The sequence below is a fragment of the Manduca sexta genome, chromosome 13, assembly GCF_014839805.1.
Source record: "Manduca sexta isolate Smith_Timp_Sample1 chromosome 13, JHU_Msex_v1.0, whole genome shotgun sequence".
Lineage (NCBI taxonomy): Eukaryota > Metazoa > Arthropoda > Insecta > Lepidoptera > Sphingidae > Manduca > Manduca sexta.
The window spans coordinates 11612350-11631933 of NC_051127.1; the positions used below are offsets into that span (position 1 = coordinate 11612350).

Consider the following 19584-nt stretch of genomic DNA (forward strand, 5'->3'; position numbering starts at 1 on the left):
ATTTTGTGTTAGAATCCTTATTATATTGTACAATATTATTATTAATTTTGAATTTGTTTACTTATTTACGTTTTTTATTTACATTATGCTCTTTGTTATGACATAAACTGTCACATAAAACGTCAAAAAAAACCTAATTGGATCATAGATCTATAAAAATTGAATGAACTAAAACCATTGTAGCTTTGTAATTTAATATGACGAAATTTTAAAGGCCGAAATATCCATGATTATTAATTATTTTTACATTTTTCTTTCAACTGCGAGAACTAATCACTAACTAGACGTGAATTTAAATTCTTTACTTGCCAATACTTGTTTAGTTACCCAGATTAAAGCCGAAACAAAATGTATGAAAATGGACCTTGAGCTACCACCTTAATGGATATAAATCACGCCTAAAAGGGTTCAAAGCTTATCAAACAAGATCCACATATAATTTTAATTGATAAAAACACATCCAAAAAGTAAATATACAAAGATATTTGCTAATTTTCGGTAAAAACAGTTACTAACCTATGAAAAGATATTTCGGGGTCTTTCTTGCGTGAATTCGATTTGCATCCTTTCACACAACACTGAGTCATTTTCGAAACTTAACAAATACACTAATAAACAATCTAAATAATTGAGAATATGATTATATTACTTTTAATTCAATATTTATCAAAATTTGTTTACATCGTCTGACACTACATGTACTTGCTGACTGGGCTGCAATAAATGGCGTTTCTGCCGCAAGGCGGTCCCAGTGTGTTGAAGTAAACGAAATAGTGCCATATTCGAAGAAAGCAATTATTTTTGTCTCTTTTTGTTGCGTTCCAAATAAGCTTTGAGTAAAAGAGATAGACATATATATTGACAATTCTGCGTCGATTTCCCTAACATAAACATAACTTATTCATATAGCTAACTTTTGAGGCCTGTCCTCTTTATATTTAGTCATTGGATGCAAGTCGGACATATAAGTAAACGTTCACCCATCACGACAATCGAGTAATAGTTAAGGTATTTTTATTGCATACTGAAATCCATAACATTACAATATGGAAAGCTGGGGGAGCATAAATTAAAGACAAAGGTCTAAAAAATGAGATTTTCGGAATTTTTCCTTTATATGTGCTATAAAACCTTGTTCCATGCAAAATTTCAAAATTCTAGGTCGACTGGAAGTACCCTTTAGGTTTTGATTCCCTTGCGAATTTCGAAAATTTGCGGCATAAACGGACGGTAGTTTGATTTTTTCACAGCTACAAGGGACAGTAGACTTAAGTATTTGATATTAATTTCAGCTTTAATACCTCCACGCGTTCCTGTAAAAAAGGGTCTTGACAGACGGGCCGACGGACGGGCGGACGGACAACAAAGTGATCCTATAAGGGTTCCGTTTTTCCTTTTGAGGTACGGAACCCTAATAATGAATAAAATTATTTAATCCAGGAGTTAAAAACTAGAATAAAAGTAGGTAGCTTAAGTGTAAATCCGGGATTTGGTCTATCATGTACCAATTTCGTCTTAATCCGTTTAGTTGTTTCTGATAAATATCCAAACATTTTATACACTTTCGCATCAATAACCTTACTAAGAAGTCAGAAAATTACAGTATCTATAATCTAGTAATATTCTATTATATAGATGATAGAAAACGGATCTACCCGATACAAATAAGACTGCAGCATCAGCTGTTTTAACGTACCGTTTGTTATGCATTTTTAACGCAACAGAACACAAAGGATTAAGCATTTTATTATATTACGGCATTTTTTTATGAAGGCTAATGCACAAAATACAAAGAGAAATAATACGGTTGTATCCTGCCATGCGCAAATGTATACTACTTGTCAGTTTTATCATTAATAATGAGTTGTTATCAAGACCCGCCTACAAAATACCGTCGCAGGAGCGCAGGAAGTTCAGTCGAGTGATTACTGATTGAGGAGACGGCGCGTCGCTTGCGCACGATTCCGCTAACCTACGCGTATTAATATTTTTTTAAAACATAATTTAACGAAATTTATTTGTAGTAACAATGGACGGAAATATAGACGCAAATGTCCTAACAGCTAAGATAGTGACCATGGTAAGCTTGTTCAGCATATCCATGGTAATTGGCAGTTTGCCACTTCTGATATCTTTGAAATTTGACTGGTTTACAAAATCAAATGACCCAAACTTAAGGTCTTCAAACCAGCTAGTTATGGGGCTTTTGGCGTTTGGAGGTGGTGTTCTATTTGCAACCACATTTATGCATTTACTACCAGAAGTTGACAAAAACATTCACGCGCTACAAGGTGAGTTATTTGTCCTATTTGTTTGAATTTTAACTAAAAAACATTAAAGCAGATATTTAAAATATTGTATAGGTGCTTAGATTTCTTTACTAATGTCTCAGTAATTTGGTCCGAAGCATTTCATATTTTTAACCGATTTCAAAAAAGGAGGATTGTCTCAATTTGTTGTGTATTTTTTTTATTATTGTAACCTCAGGACACCGTCATTTTAAATTGATTTATATTTTTTTTTTCTTATTAAATATGGTTTTAATTTAGTCCCATAGAATTTTCATTAAACCGATTCTATAGTTTGAATTTTTAATGAAAATAACTAGAATATGTAAGTATCTTGCGTATTTCGCTTTCTCGTGTTTTCAGTGATCTTTTTGTGTTGGGTTCTGTTAGCTTAATTTCTTAATCCAGAAAATAAGTACAAAATAAAAACAATTTAACCGTCTTCAGAAACCAGTAAAATCCAAAAATAATGTAACATTGCCTATACACAGGTTACTAATATTGAAGTAGGGGGCCCCTATTGGAATAGACATCATTGATAAGTTAGTAAATATTTGTTTACATTTATGGAAATGCTGGTGAATACACTTTAATATTTAAGTATGGCAAAAATATCATGACGAATGTTTACCATACCTACTTTGTTATAAAATGGCCTTTTATTGCTGTTGCTTCTTTATTCAGTTGTTTTTTCCATTGTTATGCAGTCATTGCAAGTATTCATTTTTCCAACTTAGCAAACGATAACACACTTAACAGGTTTATGATAAACAGCTGGCAAAGTATTAATTAAATAAAACGCCTTTTTCGTCAACATTTATTTAATGCCCTAAAGTAGAATAACAGCGACATCTTAAAAAATAAGGTTTTAAAAATCAAATAATTTCGGGTCATATTTTAATTACCTATCTAATGAACTAATGTACCTATCTAACATTTTAAAAATTCTTCCGTAGTATTATTTGCCAGCTTCTCTAAAGAGATGAACTAGAGTAAATGGGTGCAGCAGGGAATAATATGCGATATATTTTGTAGTGTAGTAGATATGTATCTTTTTCTGGCTCAGTCTGAGATGGACGGGGTGAACTTCGAGACTACCTAAATATTGAGAAAGGACTTTTGGAATCTATAGGAGGCCTTGAAATGATATTGGGCAACCTCAGCTTAGTAATTCAAATTTACTCAGGATCATCCGGGATTTACACAGCATCAATCAAGCCATCGCAGGGCTTGGCTGGATGTTGAAATGTATAGTTTAACCAAGAAAATAAAAAAAACTTTCCTTTGGGCGTGCCACTTTTGTTTTTTCGTTTTAACGTTGTCAGTAAGTATATGTAGAAATTTTGCTGGTGGATATTTTATATCCGCTCGGATAGCGACCACCATACACAAGGTGTTAAAACCCACCATAATGTGTTCGCGTTCGGAATCCCTGTCCGGGATCAGCCTGTGTGCACCCTGTGTATACCCTGTTCTAATGTCGCCGGTCGTGCATACGATATTTGAGTCCGAAGGCCGATGAATCTATCTCAAGTCTTAGTGTTTTTTTTCTATATTTCTTCCTGTTTACCAACCACGCGCCTCTCAGAACCCGTATCCCATTAGTCATATCTCTTTAAATTACCCTCTAAGATACTTAATAGAGTCATGCTCTACAATCCAATCCATAGTGAGACGTCATTATTTCAAGAAATCGTATAACTATTATGGCCTTATGTACACGAGCATTGAGGCGTGTTAAATATTGTTTTATTTTTCCGTGCACAAATTGATCCATGATTTCAGAATGGTATTAAAGTATCATTGAATATTTGGGGTTGTTCCATTTATATTCATAAGTTCGTAATCTCTTAAAACATTATCCTTGTCAAAACCCTTAATATCAGCCCTGTATTATATACTTGCCCACTGCTGAGCACGGGCCTCCTCTACTATTGAGAGGGATTTGTCAAAACCCTTATAAAGTCACTATTAAAATTGACACCTTCACAAATTATAGGTACACATAATGGGAAACCGTTCTTCCCTGGACTTTCAGTTTAGTTGCCTATCACATATTAAAAAATCTAACGTGCTATATGGCATCCATAAGGTTTTTAATATAGTAACTATCAGGTAGAAGACTTGGAATTGCTTGATGAAGTTAATGAGACTCACTTTTATGTTAAAGGCAGTAGATAACACATGAAAAGAGATTATGAAGGTCTCATGATGTTTTCGTATCGGTAAAATTTATTTGAATTTCGAAAGTTTATTTGAATGAGTTTTTTTTTAATTATATTTGTTATAGGAATAAAACATCAAGACAAATAAATAGCTTATTGAAATATTTTGATCTGTTCATTCAATCATAATGCGTTTTTTCTAACTTTCAATTGAATTTTTTTCCTAACGCCCGTTTAAAACTCAATAATTCTTTCATCCGTTACAATTCTTTAAAAGTTATTTGTTAGCTCAATTTAACTCAGACTAAGGATTTTTTTTTAAGTACTAATTCTCACGTTAATATCTTCAACTTCGATTATAATCTTTCGATATTCGAGAACTTTTGTTTTTAAAACTTAACAAGGAAAAATACCAGAATAATATTTATCATTACCAAAATTGCATTCTCATAAAATTCGTATCGTAATGACACAAAGGATAATTACTTAATTATAAAGTATTTATAGATTTGCAAATAATGTTCTCTGTTTAATCCAATTTCATTTATTGTAACTTTATTACCTATTTTTATGAACTGATGCAGAAAGTATTACAGCAAGCTCTACGTGATGAGATAAAATAGACATCTTGTCATTTTTACAAGTATGTGATAATTAGTTGTGCTTATATAATATGTTTATGTATTTACTTTTTATATGATACCTTATTAGTTATGTTTCTAATAAATACACCCGTAGTCATGTGACAAGATGGCAGGTTTAGGGCGAGAGGAACGGGGGCTCTTATAGTGGTACTGACGCAAACTACTTAGTTACCTACCTGTTGGGTAGGTTCGTAAGTCAAGCACTTTTTTAAATCAATAATTTGCAACTACCTGCTAAGAAAACTATCAACAATACAAAGGTGGAAAATCAGTCTAAGTGACAGTCGTAATATTTTGTGTTAACTATAATAAAGTTGTGTTTACTTTCGATATTTGTACGCGTTCGTAATATTCAAGTAGATACCGCATAAACTTGTCCCTATTAGAAAAGTTTGTAATCAAGTATTTAATATGACGATGCTTTGCATAAAAATGCACATTAAAAACATCTGGTCATGCTTTACGTGAGTAAATATTTGGAAAATTTTATTCTGCCGGTGATGCAGTTCGCATTGAGGTTGAGACCATCGACATTCTGATAATTATTTTGTTCTGTTTTTTAGTAAAGCGTAGAACTTTTATCGTAGAGCGTGCGCAGAGTCGGATATAATCTTAACGCCTTTCCTGGGCACTGTAGAAAATGACGTCGAATCACCCAATTTTTTTTCTTAGTTAATTACTAATTTGTAGAATTCTCTTTACATGCCATATTTTAGGTCTCCAAAAAATTTGCCCCGCTATGCGCTAGTGTAAGTACAGCGCTGAGCGTATGGAAAAATGTGGTCGTAACGTCACCTTGCTGCTTAAGTCATTTAACTGTGTATTAAGGTATACGCCATAACCAATTTGTACTCAAATTGTTCAAATTACGCTGTCTGTCCTCTGTCTAGCTATGATGCATACAATGTCATGTTTCCTAATCACTGTTAAGGCGTATTCCTAATGGAATGCTGGGTTTGTCAGCGACAGCTAGCTGTTTACACCATTCCTGTCTATTTAAGATCGATCGAAACCCCCAACGACCGATTAAGGTGTCAGTTCATTAAAAAATACAACAATATACAACTGACGCATTTATCGTTCCAGTAAAACAGTCGTTCAGTACTCCGAACTAGTGTGAACATGCGCTTAGCAACTCGTGATTTAATAAGTTGAATCCGGTTAGTAAAATACAACTCCGCCAATGCTTGTTCGTTTGCAATGGTACCATCAAATAATTCCACTGGTATTATGCTGCTATGTAATATGGTATATTAGGTACTAAAATTTTTATTGATTTTATCAAAAAAAAAAAAAACGTAAATAGATATTCAAATGTAAACGAAAAATATCTAGATACGTAGCATAACAATCCACTTAATTTTTGATTGAAGTTTTTGGCCTATTAGATATTAGAAACTACTAATTATAAAATAATGTACCTAAGAAGGATGCGCGCAGCTGTACCAGATAAATCGTGTAGGAAACTCGCATAGGAGCCTGAGTGTGTATTAGCCAGTCCATGGTTAATACACACTGCCATTAGATCAAGAAAGGGACCTGACGAAGAAATATTTCCCCAAATATTCATCATAATATATTAACGGAAACAATACAATATTACTTGTATTTTTTATTTATTTATTAAACTACTTCAATTATAACATTAATTATTCCTACAAAATATTATTTCTTTCATATTTTAGTATCTCTTAAAATAAATTTACATTTCGTATTAAAACTAGTTTTCTTATTTTATCTCCATTTTTGTTTCATTTTTACTTCTGACGTTTCGCAGGCTTTCTAGTTCATGACCACGGGGCGGACTGTTATAAAATGAAGGGACATAATAACATTTACATTTCGGATGACCAATACCTCAGCCTGCCCGGTGACCACAATTCGCGTAAACATAAATTTGCATAATTTTATTTTAAGTACCAACAAAAGGCCAAATTATGAACCAGTGTACAATCAGCAAAGTTGGCGGTCGACCACCCTAAGGGTCAAAATAACTTGGCAAATTTGTTTTACTACGTTTGGGAGGCGGGGTTTGGGATCGATTGCATAGATCGATATCAGTCGTAAGTCTGTTGGCTACCTGCAATGACGTTACGTAACACTACCGAACCGCTGCTGAGTGTATAATAGAAAACGAAATTAAAATTGATGCGCGCACGTCTATGCTATGACGATAATTCCTATACTTGTAAGATGCATATCGTCGGCGTAAGGAACGTAATAACAAAAGTTTTATAGTTTGGAGACAATCGCGATTTACAGTGTTTATATTGTTAAAATTTTTGGCATTATTTTTTAATAAATAAGAAACGACATTATGTTAATTATTTTATATCATCATATTATATGCCTGATTACCTTCTTTTTAACTTTTAACAAACCAAACTTTATGTTGTATTAAAAAAATAATCATTTTAAAGCAATTTCCGCCATATTTGTCACAACTATATTTTGTTAGTAAATTATGATTAGCTACTTTTTTAAGCCGTTTTTTAGTTTTCGGTCTCTTTAAACCCATAGTCTATAATTAATTTATTAAATAAATTCAATGGCTGCATAATATTATGATTGAATTTTGAATCGTAAAAATTTAAACTGTTCAGTTTATTCAATTCGTTCAATAATTCATATTATAATAATAAATCATAGTTAATAGATTTCATTATTTGAATTGTTATTTTATTTTATTTCAAAAACTTAGACGATAACATTTTATTCCAATCTCTGTATTTACAAATATTATGTATTAACATTAAAGTTAAAATAATTGACCTAAAATTATTAGCTTCTTGGAGATATTGTTTTTTTTTATTTCCTCTTAATGATCTTTTTTTATCTTAAATATGAATAGTTTTTGAGTTAATAACGAAATACCTTTTTTTCATCCTAATTTGAACTATTTAACACCTTTTGAAGTAGTTAATTGGACTATTTATCAATATGCAGCGATTATTATTTATTGAATTTGAGGCGAGTTTAAAGATTTTATGTGTAGGTGGTAATATGCTTTTATTAGAGTAATATTGAAAGGCCAACATTTTTATTGCTGCAGATGTTGTTTGAAAAGAATAAATATCTATATATATAAAAATCAATTGCTGTTCGTTAGTCTCGCTAAAACTCGAGAACGGCTGAACGGATTTATCTTATCTTGGTCTTGAATTATTCGTGGAGGTCTAGGGAAGATTTAAAAGGTGAGAAAAATTCGAATAATTGCCGGGAAAATCCTCAAAACAGCATTTTTCTATTTCCCATACAAACGTTTTCTATATATATAAAAATCAATTGCTGTTCGTTAGTCTCGCTAAAACTCGAGAACGGCTGAACGGATTTATCTTATCTTGGTCTTGAATTATTCGTGGAGGTCTAGGGAAGATTTAAAAGGTGAGAAAAATTCGAATAATTGCCGGGAAAATCCTCAAAACAGCATTTTTCTATTTCCCATACAAACGTTTTCTAAATAAAATGGAGAGTCAATTTGTAATTTATTACCGCTGCATAAAGTTCAAATTCGAGTGCGCGTTGGAGGATCTAATATCGCGTTCTGAAACTCAACAAAAGTGAAAGTGAATCGCGAACGCGACAAAATTGCATAGTCTCAAAATACATAGTACATAAATAGTGGTCGGCTTCGAGAAACTCAATTTTAGCTAACTTCAGTTGTTAATATAATATATAACTCAAAGGTGACTGACAGTGATATATCAAGGAACAGCCCAAACTATTGGACGGATCGGGCTAAGACTTTACATGCATAAAGCTACTATGACGTAGGCATCCCCTAAGAAAGGATTTTGATAAATTCTACCCTTAAGGGGATAAAATAGGGGATGAAAGTTTGTATAAATGTTCTTAGATTTTCGACTGATTGAACTGAAATTATAGATTGGGGATAAAATTAGTTTGAACCTATAAGTACCGGGAAAATATGTAGCAAGACTTTTATCAAACAGTGGAATTTTATCCTGGAAAACACCTTCACGCGGGCGAAGCCGCGAGCAAAAGCTAGTATCACATAAAAATGGTTTGTTAAAGAGCGCATTTTTTATCAATGTTTGTATTGACACCGGTCTTACGTGGACGCATTTATCGTTAAACTGAGTCGATTGTTATGCTATTGAATTTAGAGGCATTTAAAGATTATAAGTGTAGGCGTAGATTTGAATTCTTATTACAGTAGTATTTGCAAGGCTAACATTTTATTGCTGCACATGTCCAGTTTGTAAATTTTAGTTACTTTCTTTAGCCAATTATTTAGTTTTCGCTGAGTTAAAACCCAAAGTCTATAATCAACTTACAGTTATTGATTTTTTTTACCGATTTAATAGCTGCATATTATGATTGAATTTTGAATTATATAAATTACTTAAACAGTTTATTTAATTCGTTAAATCATTCACATAATCATAAATTATTGTTATTCGTTTCATTATTAGAAATTATTATATTTTTTCTCAATTGTTTTTATGCTTTTTTGAACATTTTATTTACTTTTAAAGGACATGTCCGTTTTTTGTATGGGCGCTGGTTTTATGTTTCGAATAAATTCCAACCAACCTCAAACTTATTGAATAATAATGTGCCAAAAATTAGTAACTTGGAGTCATTAAATAATAATTTTAGACCCTTCATTGATAAGAAAAATAAGAAAGAAAAGTCATGGCTGAGTAATTCATACAAATAATTTCACGATTCGTCAAAAGATATAACTACCTGTTTTTTTTTTTACATAAGTAAGTGTTATTATTATCATTTACGGATATAAAGGGAAAAATTTTAAAAATAAGAAAATTTGAAAAAAAAAATATTTGCAGTAAGTAATTATTTTCAGAGATAACTAAACAAGATTTTTGATTACTTAACTTTTTTCGGGATGCCTTCCAAATGTAATAACGTTTATATTTGCAGAGTTCATTTTAAGTGTAATATTTAAAGTAAATATTTTTTTTTAAATCTCGCAATCAAATCTTTCAAATAAAATGATTTATTTCAATAGGCTCGTTTTGTGAAACAGTCGATGAGGCTCACGCACATATCGCTACGATATATAATTATCAAAAGTTAAAATCGAATATAGTAGATAATATATTTGCAACACCAATAAATAATGAGATACACATGTAAAATGAAATTTCGTAGAAAGTCTATGTAAATAAAACACATTTTTGTTACTTCAGTGATATGATTTAATTGTATTCATTACAAGTTTGATACGCTCAGCAGGCAGGTTGAGTAGAGTGTGCGCTCTGGATCGGTTGGCGATGAAGCTCTCATCCGCATCCTAGTGTATACATCGAGGGACAGTGGTTCTCTGTAATACAATTAAATTATATATTAATTACTAAAATCTATTATTCTAATAATATTTTAACGTAATGACTACAGTGCCAAAATAATAAAATTTATATGGGAGCAGAACGCCAGTGCGGCCGACACAAAATACGTGGGTCAAGTACGAAATAATCCAAATTAAGTAAAAAAATCAGCTTTGTTTTCCATAATTGCACACATTTTATTGAGATAAAAATCCCAAATTTGCATTAAATCGGATTGTAATTCTACTTTAATTCAGTGCTACATATTATGTAGTTGTAAAAGAAACAATAATAACAGAAACCTCTGGGTTAAACTGGGTGGGACTTAAACGTCTATAAGCGGATCTTACAAACGCGCCGACATAGTTAATTACTCTAGTAAGAAATCATATTACCACTACTTAAAATCTTTAAACTCGTCTAAATTCAATAAACAATGGACGCCGCTTTCCGATAAAGGCGTCGACATGGAACCGGGGTTAACAAAAACATAAAAAATGTCGTCCTCTAACAAAGACCCTTTTTATGTGAAATCTTTACACTTTTTAAACTGCACATGTGCAGCAATAAAAATGTTGGCTATGCAATATTACTGTAATAAAAACAAATTATCGCCTATCCATAAATTATTTATACTCGTCTATATTTTTGGCATTAAATAAAAATTATTAATAAAGGGGATAGAATTTCGGGAAATTTCCTCCTTATTTCTTATTTTTTAAGTTATCGAAGAACCTCTTTATCCTCTTAATAACAATTGTATTTTTTAAGTGCCAATGAACACTAAAGATTATTTTTCTAGACGTCATGTTATCCAAATCGAATGAGCTATCACTCATAGTTTTGGATCTTTATAATACATAAATTGACACCTTTTTGAGCTTATTGACTGGACTAAAAGGCTTACCGGCCTGACTTAATATATTCCCAACATTAAATTAGAGTTTACTATTAAAAGTTGACGGTAAAAGTTACGCTTAATGCTACTGCTGTTTCAATATCGAAAACTCTGAATTTTTAACTGAGATCAAGAAAAGATAGGTAACACCTATAAGTATAGTGAGTATACCCGTCGAAGTAGTTTATTTTTGCATTGAGTACTTTTAAGTTTTCCAATTATATTTCTTTTCAATATTTTGACATTTGATTATTCGTAAAGCAACTTAAATAACATACTACATAGATTACTACAAGTATGATCAATAGCACTATGTTAATTTTTTGGCAAAAAAACACACAATGACTAATGATATTTGACCCTACGATAGATAGGATAACTTAAGGATTAATATAAAATATAATAAGTAGCATATTGAAGTCTGTTTTACACAATTAAAGGAATAAGTATTCATCAAAACTCAATAATATTATAATTATATTTAAAAGAGCTTAAAAAGGTGGTCTATGTTGGCTTTAAATATAATTAATTATGATGACCAATAATTAAAAAAAAGCCATAAACCGCGATTTTCTCAAAACTGCAAAATTTTAATTATTAGTTCTCTGCCCTGACGATATTTTTCCCACGCATATTAACATCCACTAGTTAAAATTAATATTAAAATATTATATAGTATAGTATGACTGATTTACTTACTGTAATATTTAATTCCCGGAATATATATTCCATGGTGCAGTAGTCACATGACGGGTCGGCGACTAAGTAATTAAGAGTCCAGTAAACGAACATAAGTCTACGTAGTGGCAAGATATCGGTGTCCGTAAACGAAAAAAATAATTGTGAGCAAAATACTACTGGTACTCAATAGTTGCGTGCGCGTCGTCAATCAGTAAAATACAACTAAAGTAAACAATAATAGTTATCTGCTGTTCCTTTCGCACATCTCCAAAACTGTCGTAATTGGTGAAATATGAGACAGGGGCGTGTCTAAATATCTCGGGACATTAGACCGGTCAAGCAAAATGTGTTTGGAAGTGTACTAGCACCAACTTGTCCGATTGTACATAAACGGTCAAAACATAGGTAGGTACAATATCAAGGCTGGAAGGCTCATGTCAAAAAGAAACGCGATGAATAAGAATTCCGCTTCAAAAATGTGTATTGACTTCTTGGTAAATACTCTTCGTTGTCAGTACACAGCGAAATAGGTACTTTTGTATAAACAAGTCCTAATGCTAGTATGGACTTACGGTATACAGTGGGGTTGTACCAAACAAAGCAATATACAAAATATACAGCGATTCCAAAACAAAGTACTTAAGGGTTAAATGCTCTTTGGTACGTAAGAAATTAAGATTTTCATTGGGACCTCAAAGCAGACTTCGTTACGAATATTGTAAAATATCCCGAAGCACATGAACGTAGACTTCATCATCACGTGAGCGTCATGGCAATCCAGTTCCTTGACAACCCGGGCCTAGTGAGAAGACTGAAGGGGACAAAACCCTTCGAGTTAGTTTAGGGAACTTTTGCGCAACATAGTGAAGTGAGTGCTATTTAAAAAGTACACACGAACAATATGTCTCTCCCTTAATAAAAAAAGTGGTATTGAATATAGTCATAGTTTAATTAGAAGTTTGGGTTAAACTTAAATAACTTATTAGTCTTAAGACTAGATTGTTGTTAAATAGGTAGCACATCATTTTATATCATAGCACCCAAAAAAATTAAGTACTTTTTATTAGCTTTTCCTTCAATATCAATCGGCTTAGTTCATTTCACAGATAATCAATGATAATAATGTTTGTCGAATTACTTACACATGACATATTAGGCAGGCTTTTGACAGTAATTTGATTGATCAACGTACGTGATAGTTGATACCTATCTACGAGGAAAAGAAACCTATCGAAGATCGATTGATAAATCTCTTCTTAATAGCATATTACAAATAAATTGTATTTAAAAAAACCTTTATACTGGAGTTTGATTGGCAATTGTAAAGCTTCATATTCAAGTATCAGAATTATGTTTCTTTATTGTAAAACCTCTTTTCATTTTTATATACAAGGTGTAAAAATAAACTGTCCAACTGAAGTAGATCGATAGAAGAATTAAATGTCCATTGATTTAACCCTCAAGAATCTTGTTCGAAATGGGATAGTTTAAAAGTCATTTAGATTTATGCATTATGAAAGTCCAGTTTGCAAGTTAACTTCGTAATTATAGCTGGTCTATTAAATTTACAGTCACGGTTTTTTACTCAAACAAGAGTTATAGTCGGCATTTCGAGTAATCAAACAATTAGGATCAGTGTTTTATAAAATTAAAAATAAACAATAATCTTTACGAAAATTATGAACTTCATTATTTTCTTTTACTTCAAAACCTCTGGAATAAAAATGTAACTAATATTTTTTTCTACAACCTAATTAACTTACTTACCTAATTATTTCTATAATTACCTGCATACATGGAGAATGAGCCTTCTTAGTTTTGTTACGAGTACTAGTGGGGCAACATTCTTAAGATAACATGCCTATAAATCAACAATGAGCGAATATTAAAATTTGTTATTTTTGCTTCAAATGCCTCGCCAATAAAGAATATGATTTTAATAAACCTGTACTATATCAGGAGACAGATTATAATATTTGCCAAAAGAAATACACGAAATATGACAAATACAAAATATCATAATAATTAAAATCATGGCATGGGATTATTAGTACCTACCTGAGAAGTACCTGTCATAATATTGGTGTAGTGATAATGTTAGGTAGATAAATATTTTACTTCTACTCGAGGCCTCTTAGAAGTCTGTTCCAAGTTAAGATAATAGTAGAGGATCCGCTATAGGGTATATATAGCGGATTACTCCAACACTGGCAATCGGCTTGGCATATAACCTATGTTATCATGCTTTGATCAATGGGAGAGGAGCATTAATGAAAATTGTTGCAAAAAGGAGGAAAATTTATTCATTTTGAGAGCTTCCGTAGCGTGCGCTGCGTAAACGGTTGAACCTATGCAACAAACATGTTTGATGGAATTGTTCCTCTAAAAAAGTTCTAACAAATATATTGTAAAACAAAGTCCCCGTCCCATCTGTTTACTTGTCTGAACACGATACACTTAAAAACTACCCGATAGATTTCGATGAAATTTGGTATCGTGCCCGTCTGAGATCCGGGAAAAGACATAATTATATTTATGATATTAGTGAGAATTCTCTACTAACATTTAAGATTTTATATTTAACGAAAGGTGATTCTAGGTCCTCTATCTTTGCTATGGCCTATGAGTAATATTTTGATCTAAACGTCGCGTCGTCGCGTCGAGAGACTGCCAAAGAAGTATTTTCATCGCTCCGTCCCAAGTTTGATGTCCCGCTGCACCGCGACCGCGCTTGGATCAAAGTCGAATCTTAGGATAAGAAACACATTCTGTTTTTTTTTTACATTTTATTACTTTTTATTTTAAACTTTTTACAATTACCATTACTATTTTCTTTTTCTTTTTTCTCGACAGTGGGACATCTCTTGTAAATGTCTTATTCTTATGAGCTCAAATACATTACGTCTAATATAAATTGCTGAGGCATTGGGTTCCCGATCCCATGTATTGAAAATACCAACGGAGTAACAGCAGCTAATTTCAAATCAATCGATCCTGTGCATGATATTAAGATGCTTTTGTCAAGTAGAATAAGAGCTGATGTTCTTTAGACGCCTGTACAGATCGACATAAATTATATCTAAAAAACTTAGCTTTTAAACTAAAAAAAACTCACTCATTAGCTTTTAAACTAAAAAAAACGCATCAAAATCGGTCAATTTGTTTGAGAGCTGTCGATGCCTCCCTGTATACCTACTCTTTAGTTAATAGGTTGGTTATCTTCTTTTTTCTTATAAGGTTGATTATTATCTCCCACGTAACAATATAATCGTCACGGAAAAAATAATCGGAAAAAGACTTTCGATAAAACAATTATTTAATTGTTTCGAATGAAAATGAGTATTTCATTGTTTTTGGTCTTATTATCAATCAATGTAATCCACATATCATCATGTATTTTGACTATCTATACTTAATCTAAATTAAAAGTTTAGTCATTATTAAAACCCTATTGTCTGGAAATTCAAACATAAGTTACATATTAAAGTAGGATAACATTTAATCGGGCATAGTGTTTAATATTTAATTTGATGTTAATTTTTGATACCGCCTTTTGTGTAGAGAATATGAAAGCAGTATGTAATAATATGTAGACATGTTATATGCATTCGATATATCAACTGAATGCATGACAAGGTTTTGTCAATATGCTTCTAGCTGTTAGCGAGAAGAACGAAAGCAAGTCTTCCTGAAAATTTGAGTAGGAGCTGAAATGTAACCGAAACTCGAAGGACCATATAAATGTGAGAAAAAAGATAAAAATAGCAAGTAAATACTTAGTAATAATATTAAAAATATATTTACCTATGAATTAGTTATACCATCGTATTGATGTAATAATGTAGTGTAATAAATCCTTACATACTATTATAAAACAAAGTCATCCTGTCTGTCTGTCTGTCTGTCTGAACGTAATAAACTGAAAAAGTGCCGAATGAATTTTGATGATATTTGGTAGGGATAGTTTGAGACCTTGGGAAAGACAAAGACTATTTTTATCGCGGAAAAATATATAGCGGGACTTATATTCTGGAAAACTCTTATACACGTCTTAGGCCTTGCCCGTTTTTACGTAGTATTAGAAAATTAAGTAGTTTATATAGGTACTACAATTAGTTTCCGAACAATTTTTCGCCCTTATTCATAGGCGTTATTTATCTAAGTACGAAGCATTGCTGTGATAACAAGTCTGTCAGTGCTGACGGCATGGCAGCCTTCGCAATGCGTAGACATAGAGCCGTTGTGATTGGCTAAGATTGAGATATAACTTTAATCTAGTTGGCTGTCAGATAAACAAAGCTGAACAAAGAGTAAGCTGTCAGATAAACAAAGCTGAACAAAGAGCAAGCTGTCAGTTAAACAAAGCTGAACAAAGAGTAAGCTGTCAGATAAACAAAGCTGAACAAAGAGCAAGCTGTCAGATAAACAAAGCTGAACAAAGAGTAAGCTGTCAGATAAACAAAGCTGAGAAACCGACTTGTTATCACAGCAATGCTCCGTCTTTAGATAAGTAACGTCTATGAATAAGGGAGTTTGGTTATATAACCCACTTAAGTATAAGCAGATGTTAATGTTGTTAATTGTTTTTTGTAGAGTCGTTTCTGTAGTTTAATTTCAATTAGGGCATAGGTTTAAGAAAGACAATCTAGTCTTATTATAATTTAGTGCTTAAGTATTGTTAATAATGAATGTTTCTGTGTTATGCCTTTTATTGAATAATAAAAAAACGCGATATTTCGTTTTTGAAAATGGCTACTTCGAAACATAAACGAATACAATAAGGTGGGCGTACAAATGATATAAATAAACATAAGTCATATATTTGGACCCCAAGGGGTAGGCAGAGGTGCAACCAGGGCACCAACTTTTCGCCAAGTGTGTTCCGTCCCACGATGTAATAGGGGGCGAGCTCATCTTTTTGGTATATATTTTACGAAACTCTGAGCCGATTTACGCACAATTCAAGGATACTAAAATATTACGAAAGGTTGAAATTGATAAACTCTACCTAATCTGTAGGTATTCAATCGTTAGTTGCAACCATCAATATATATTATGGACTATACGTACTAAATTTGGCGTTCCGAACATTCACTGTGTTCAACTGAATTGAACTGCAATCCATTCAAAGTGACTAGTAGCTATGGTCAATATTGACAGCTTGTGGTTGTGTACGGAGTGGCGCTCATGATATGAGAATTCGATTTTAAGTGCAAACCTGGATTTGATAAAAATTAAACCGTTCGCCGGTTTGTGCAATACGTAAGCCCATAAAAATATCCGGAGTTGCTTCCACCTAAAATTATGTATCGTACATAAAAAGTACAATCTCATGCTAATATTGTTTTAATAATTTCTGTTTATTTATTCATTTTTCGTTTCCAACACAAAAAGAGGCATTTACAAACATTATAAATACGTATCTATTATTGCGTTCGTTTGTGACAACGCAGTATTCTTTAACTTTTTAGTCACATTAATTGTTAATAGTCTCTTTTCGCTCCTTCTGACGAACGCTCTATTTGTTTGGCCTACGCTCGTTTTATGAAAGACGTTCGAGCATTGGACAGTCTGTATGTGACGCTAATACGCTGGTGTCTTACACGTGGCGAAAACTGCGCCTACGCGTGCAAAGCTACGATATCAAGCAATACGCGTATAAACGCAATATTAACTATCTTGTATGTTATATTGTACGTTTTATTATATTTATATATTTACTTGGCAAGTATTTGATAAAGTATTTATTGTTCTTTAATTTTTAATACATTAGAGTACCTCAACTAGGCGCCACGCGTTAATTTCAACTCGGATACGCTATGCCTAATTATTTAAAGTAGGTTTGAATCTCCTGATATGCCCGATTTTGTAATATTTGCATTTAGCAAACCTCTCGTAACAAGTTAATCAACTTAGAGACGAGTTTTATCAAGTGGCATGTTAATTTAGTTGGCCCGGGATCACGGTGCAGTGTAATCAATTAGGAAAGGTTTTGGCTTCTCTACTTAACGGACCAAATTAATAAACAATTGAAGATAAATCATTAAATAAAAAATGTGTAAGCCTACCAAATATACTTTATTCTGATGGGTACATTTATTTTATTGAACTCAATCAGGATTGGACATAACATACCGAAATAGCCTAATTAGGTAAATAAAAACCTCACTGTATTGGGGTTACTTATGAAACAAATTCTTTTATTAATAAGTTTACTTTATAACGAAAAAGCAGTGGCGATCCAAATGTAGTTTCTTATTTTCCTGGTCAGGCTAAGGAAAAAAAGACAGACATAAGGATGTATCAGAAAGACACATTACCTATGTATATCCAAGTCCCGATATTGTTCAATGAATCTGAAAATAAAATAACCGAGGTTGGAAAATTACGTAATATTTACTGATCAAATATCCTTCACCAAACATTCCGAACGAGAAGCGTTAAATGCTTTATCATTAAATATTACAATTTTTATTGTTTGTAATACGATTTATTAAATGACAGTAGTTACTCCGTATTTATTGTATTAAGTTAAAATTACATAATGACCCAAACCTCCCGTAAGGTTGCTTTTTAAAATATAAAAGTTTTTAATTATTAGTAAATACTCATGAGTTACATTCAATATAATTGTAAGGCATACGACGCAAATAGATCATATTACAATATATTCGGTATATGACAGAAACGGATAAATTAAATCAAGGCTATTTTATAAGGTAAATAACGTTGATGCAGTCTTCATATTTTTTAATCGATATTACTCATATAACGCAATATCATGGATAAATTGTTAAATCAATTATTTGGCGAAACAAATCTAACATAAAATAAAAGTTGAAACTACATAATTTAAGTATACTTACTTATTCTCAGCATTTTGGTGGATATTGAACAGCGGTAGGTTTTTTATATTTCGTACGTTATTCATCAACCTATACTTTTTTTCAGCGACTGGAGATCTTGCTGAAATGCCGATCTTCTTCGCCGGGCTGATCATGTGTGGTGGATTCTTCATGATGTACTTAGTAGAAGAGCTAGTTCACTTATATATTAACAGCCGACAAAACAAGACCGCTGTCGCAAATGGCACAGAACCTTTTGATTTAAGGCGAAGAGATGAGGAATCTGACTTGCCAGAAGTTCAGCAAAATAAAGAAGCAGAATGCTCGTCTCGTAAAGGACATAGCCATTTGGTATTAGACTCATCTGTAGAAGACTCAGTCATGTCAGCATTAAGAGGATTGTTGATCGTACTTGCTCTGTCGATACACGAATTGTTTGAAGGTCTTGCAGTTGGTTTGGAATCGTCGGTTGCGAATGTGTGGTAAGTGTAAATCCGTATTAGTGGAATAAGTGCGAAATAACTATGTATCAGTAACGATATCTGACTAACTGAATACGCTTTGACAAGTGAAATTTTTACGGAGTAAGCCTGAGCTTCAAGAAAGAACATAGGTTACTTTTTGAAATTTGTCGCATAAGGAGTTCCATTCAGGCGAAAGCCAAAGTTAGGTAGTTCTTACCTATACGTATATAAGGTGTTCCATAAATAATTTCCTTTTTGATTTTGTCTATTGCATAAAAACAATG

The 19584-nt window shown here is 32.3% G+C and overlaps 1 protein-coding gene across 1 annotated transcript in view; it reads left to right on the forward strand.

The window, feature by feature from the left end:
* Window positions 1-1905: 1905 nt before the first annotated feature.
* LOC115443444 (zinc transporter ZIP1) overlaps window positions 1906-19584 on the forward strand; it is a 28636-nt gene continuing 10957 nt past the window's right edge. Inside the window, exons 1-2 of the mRNA XM_030168840.2 lie at window positions 1906-2291; window positions 18943-19318. Coding sequence (XP_030024700.2) covers window positions 2030-2291; window positions 18943-19318 — 638 coding nt within the window. The 5' untranslated portion in view covers window positions 1906-2029. The remainder of the gene's footprint in view (window positions 2292-18942; window positions 19319-19584) is intronic.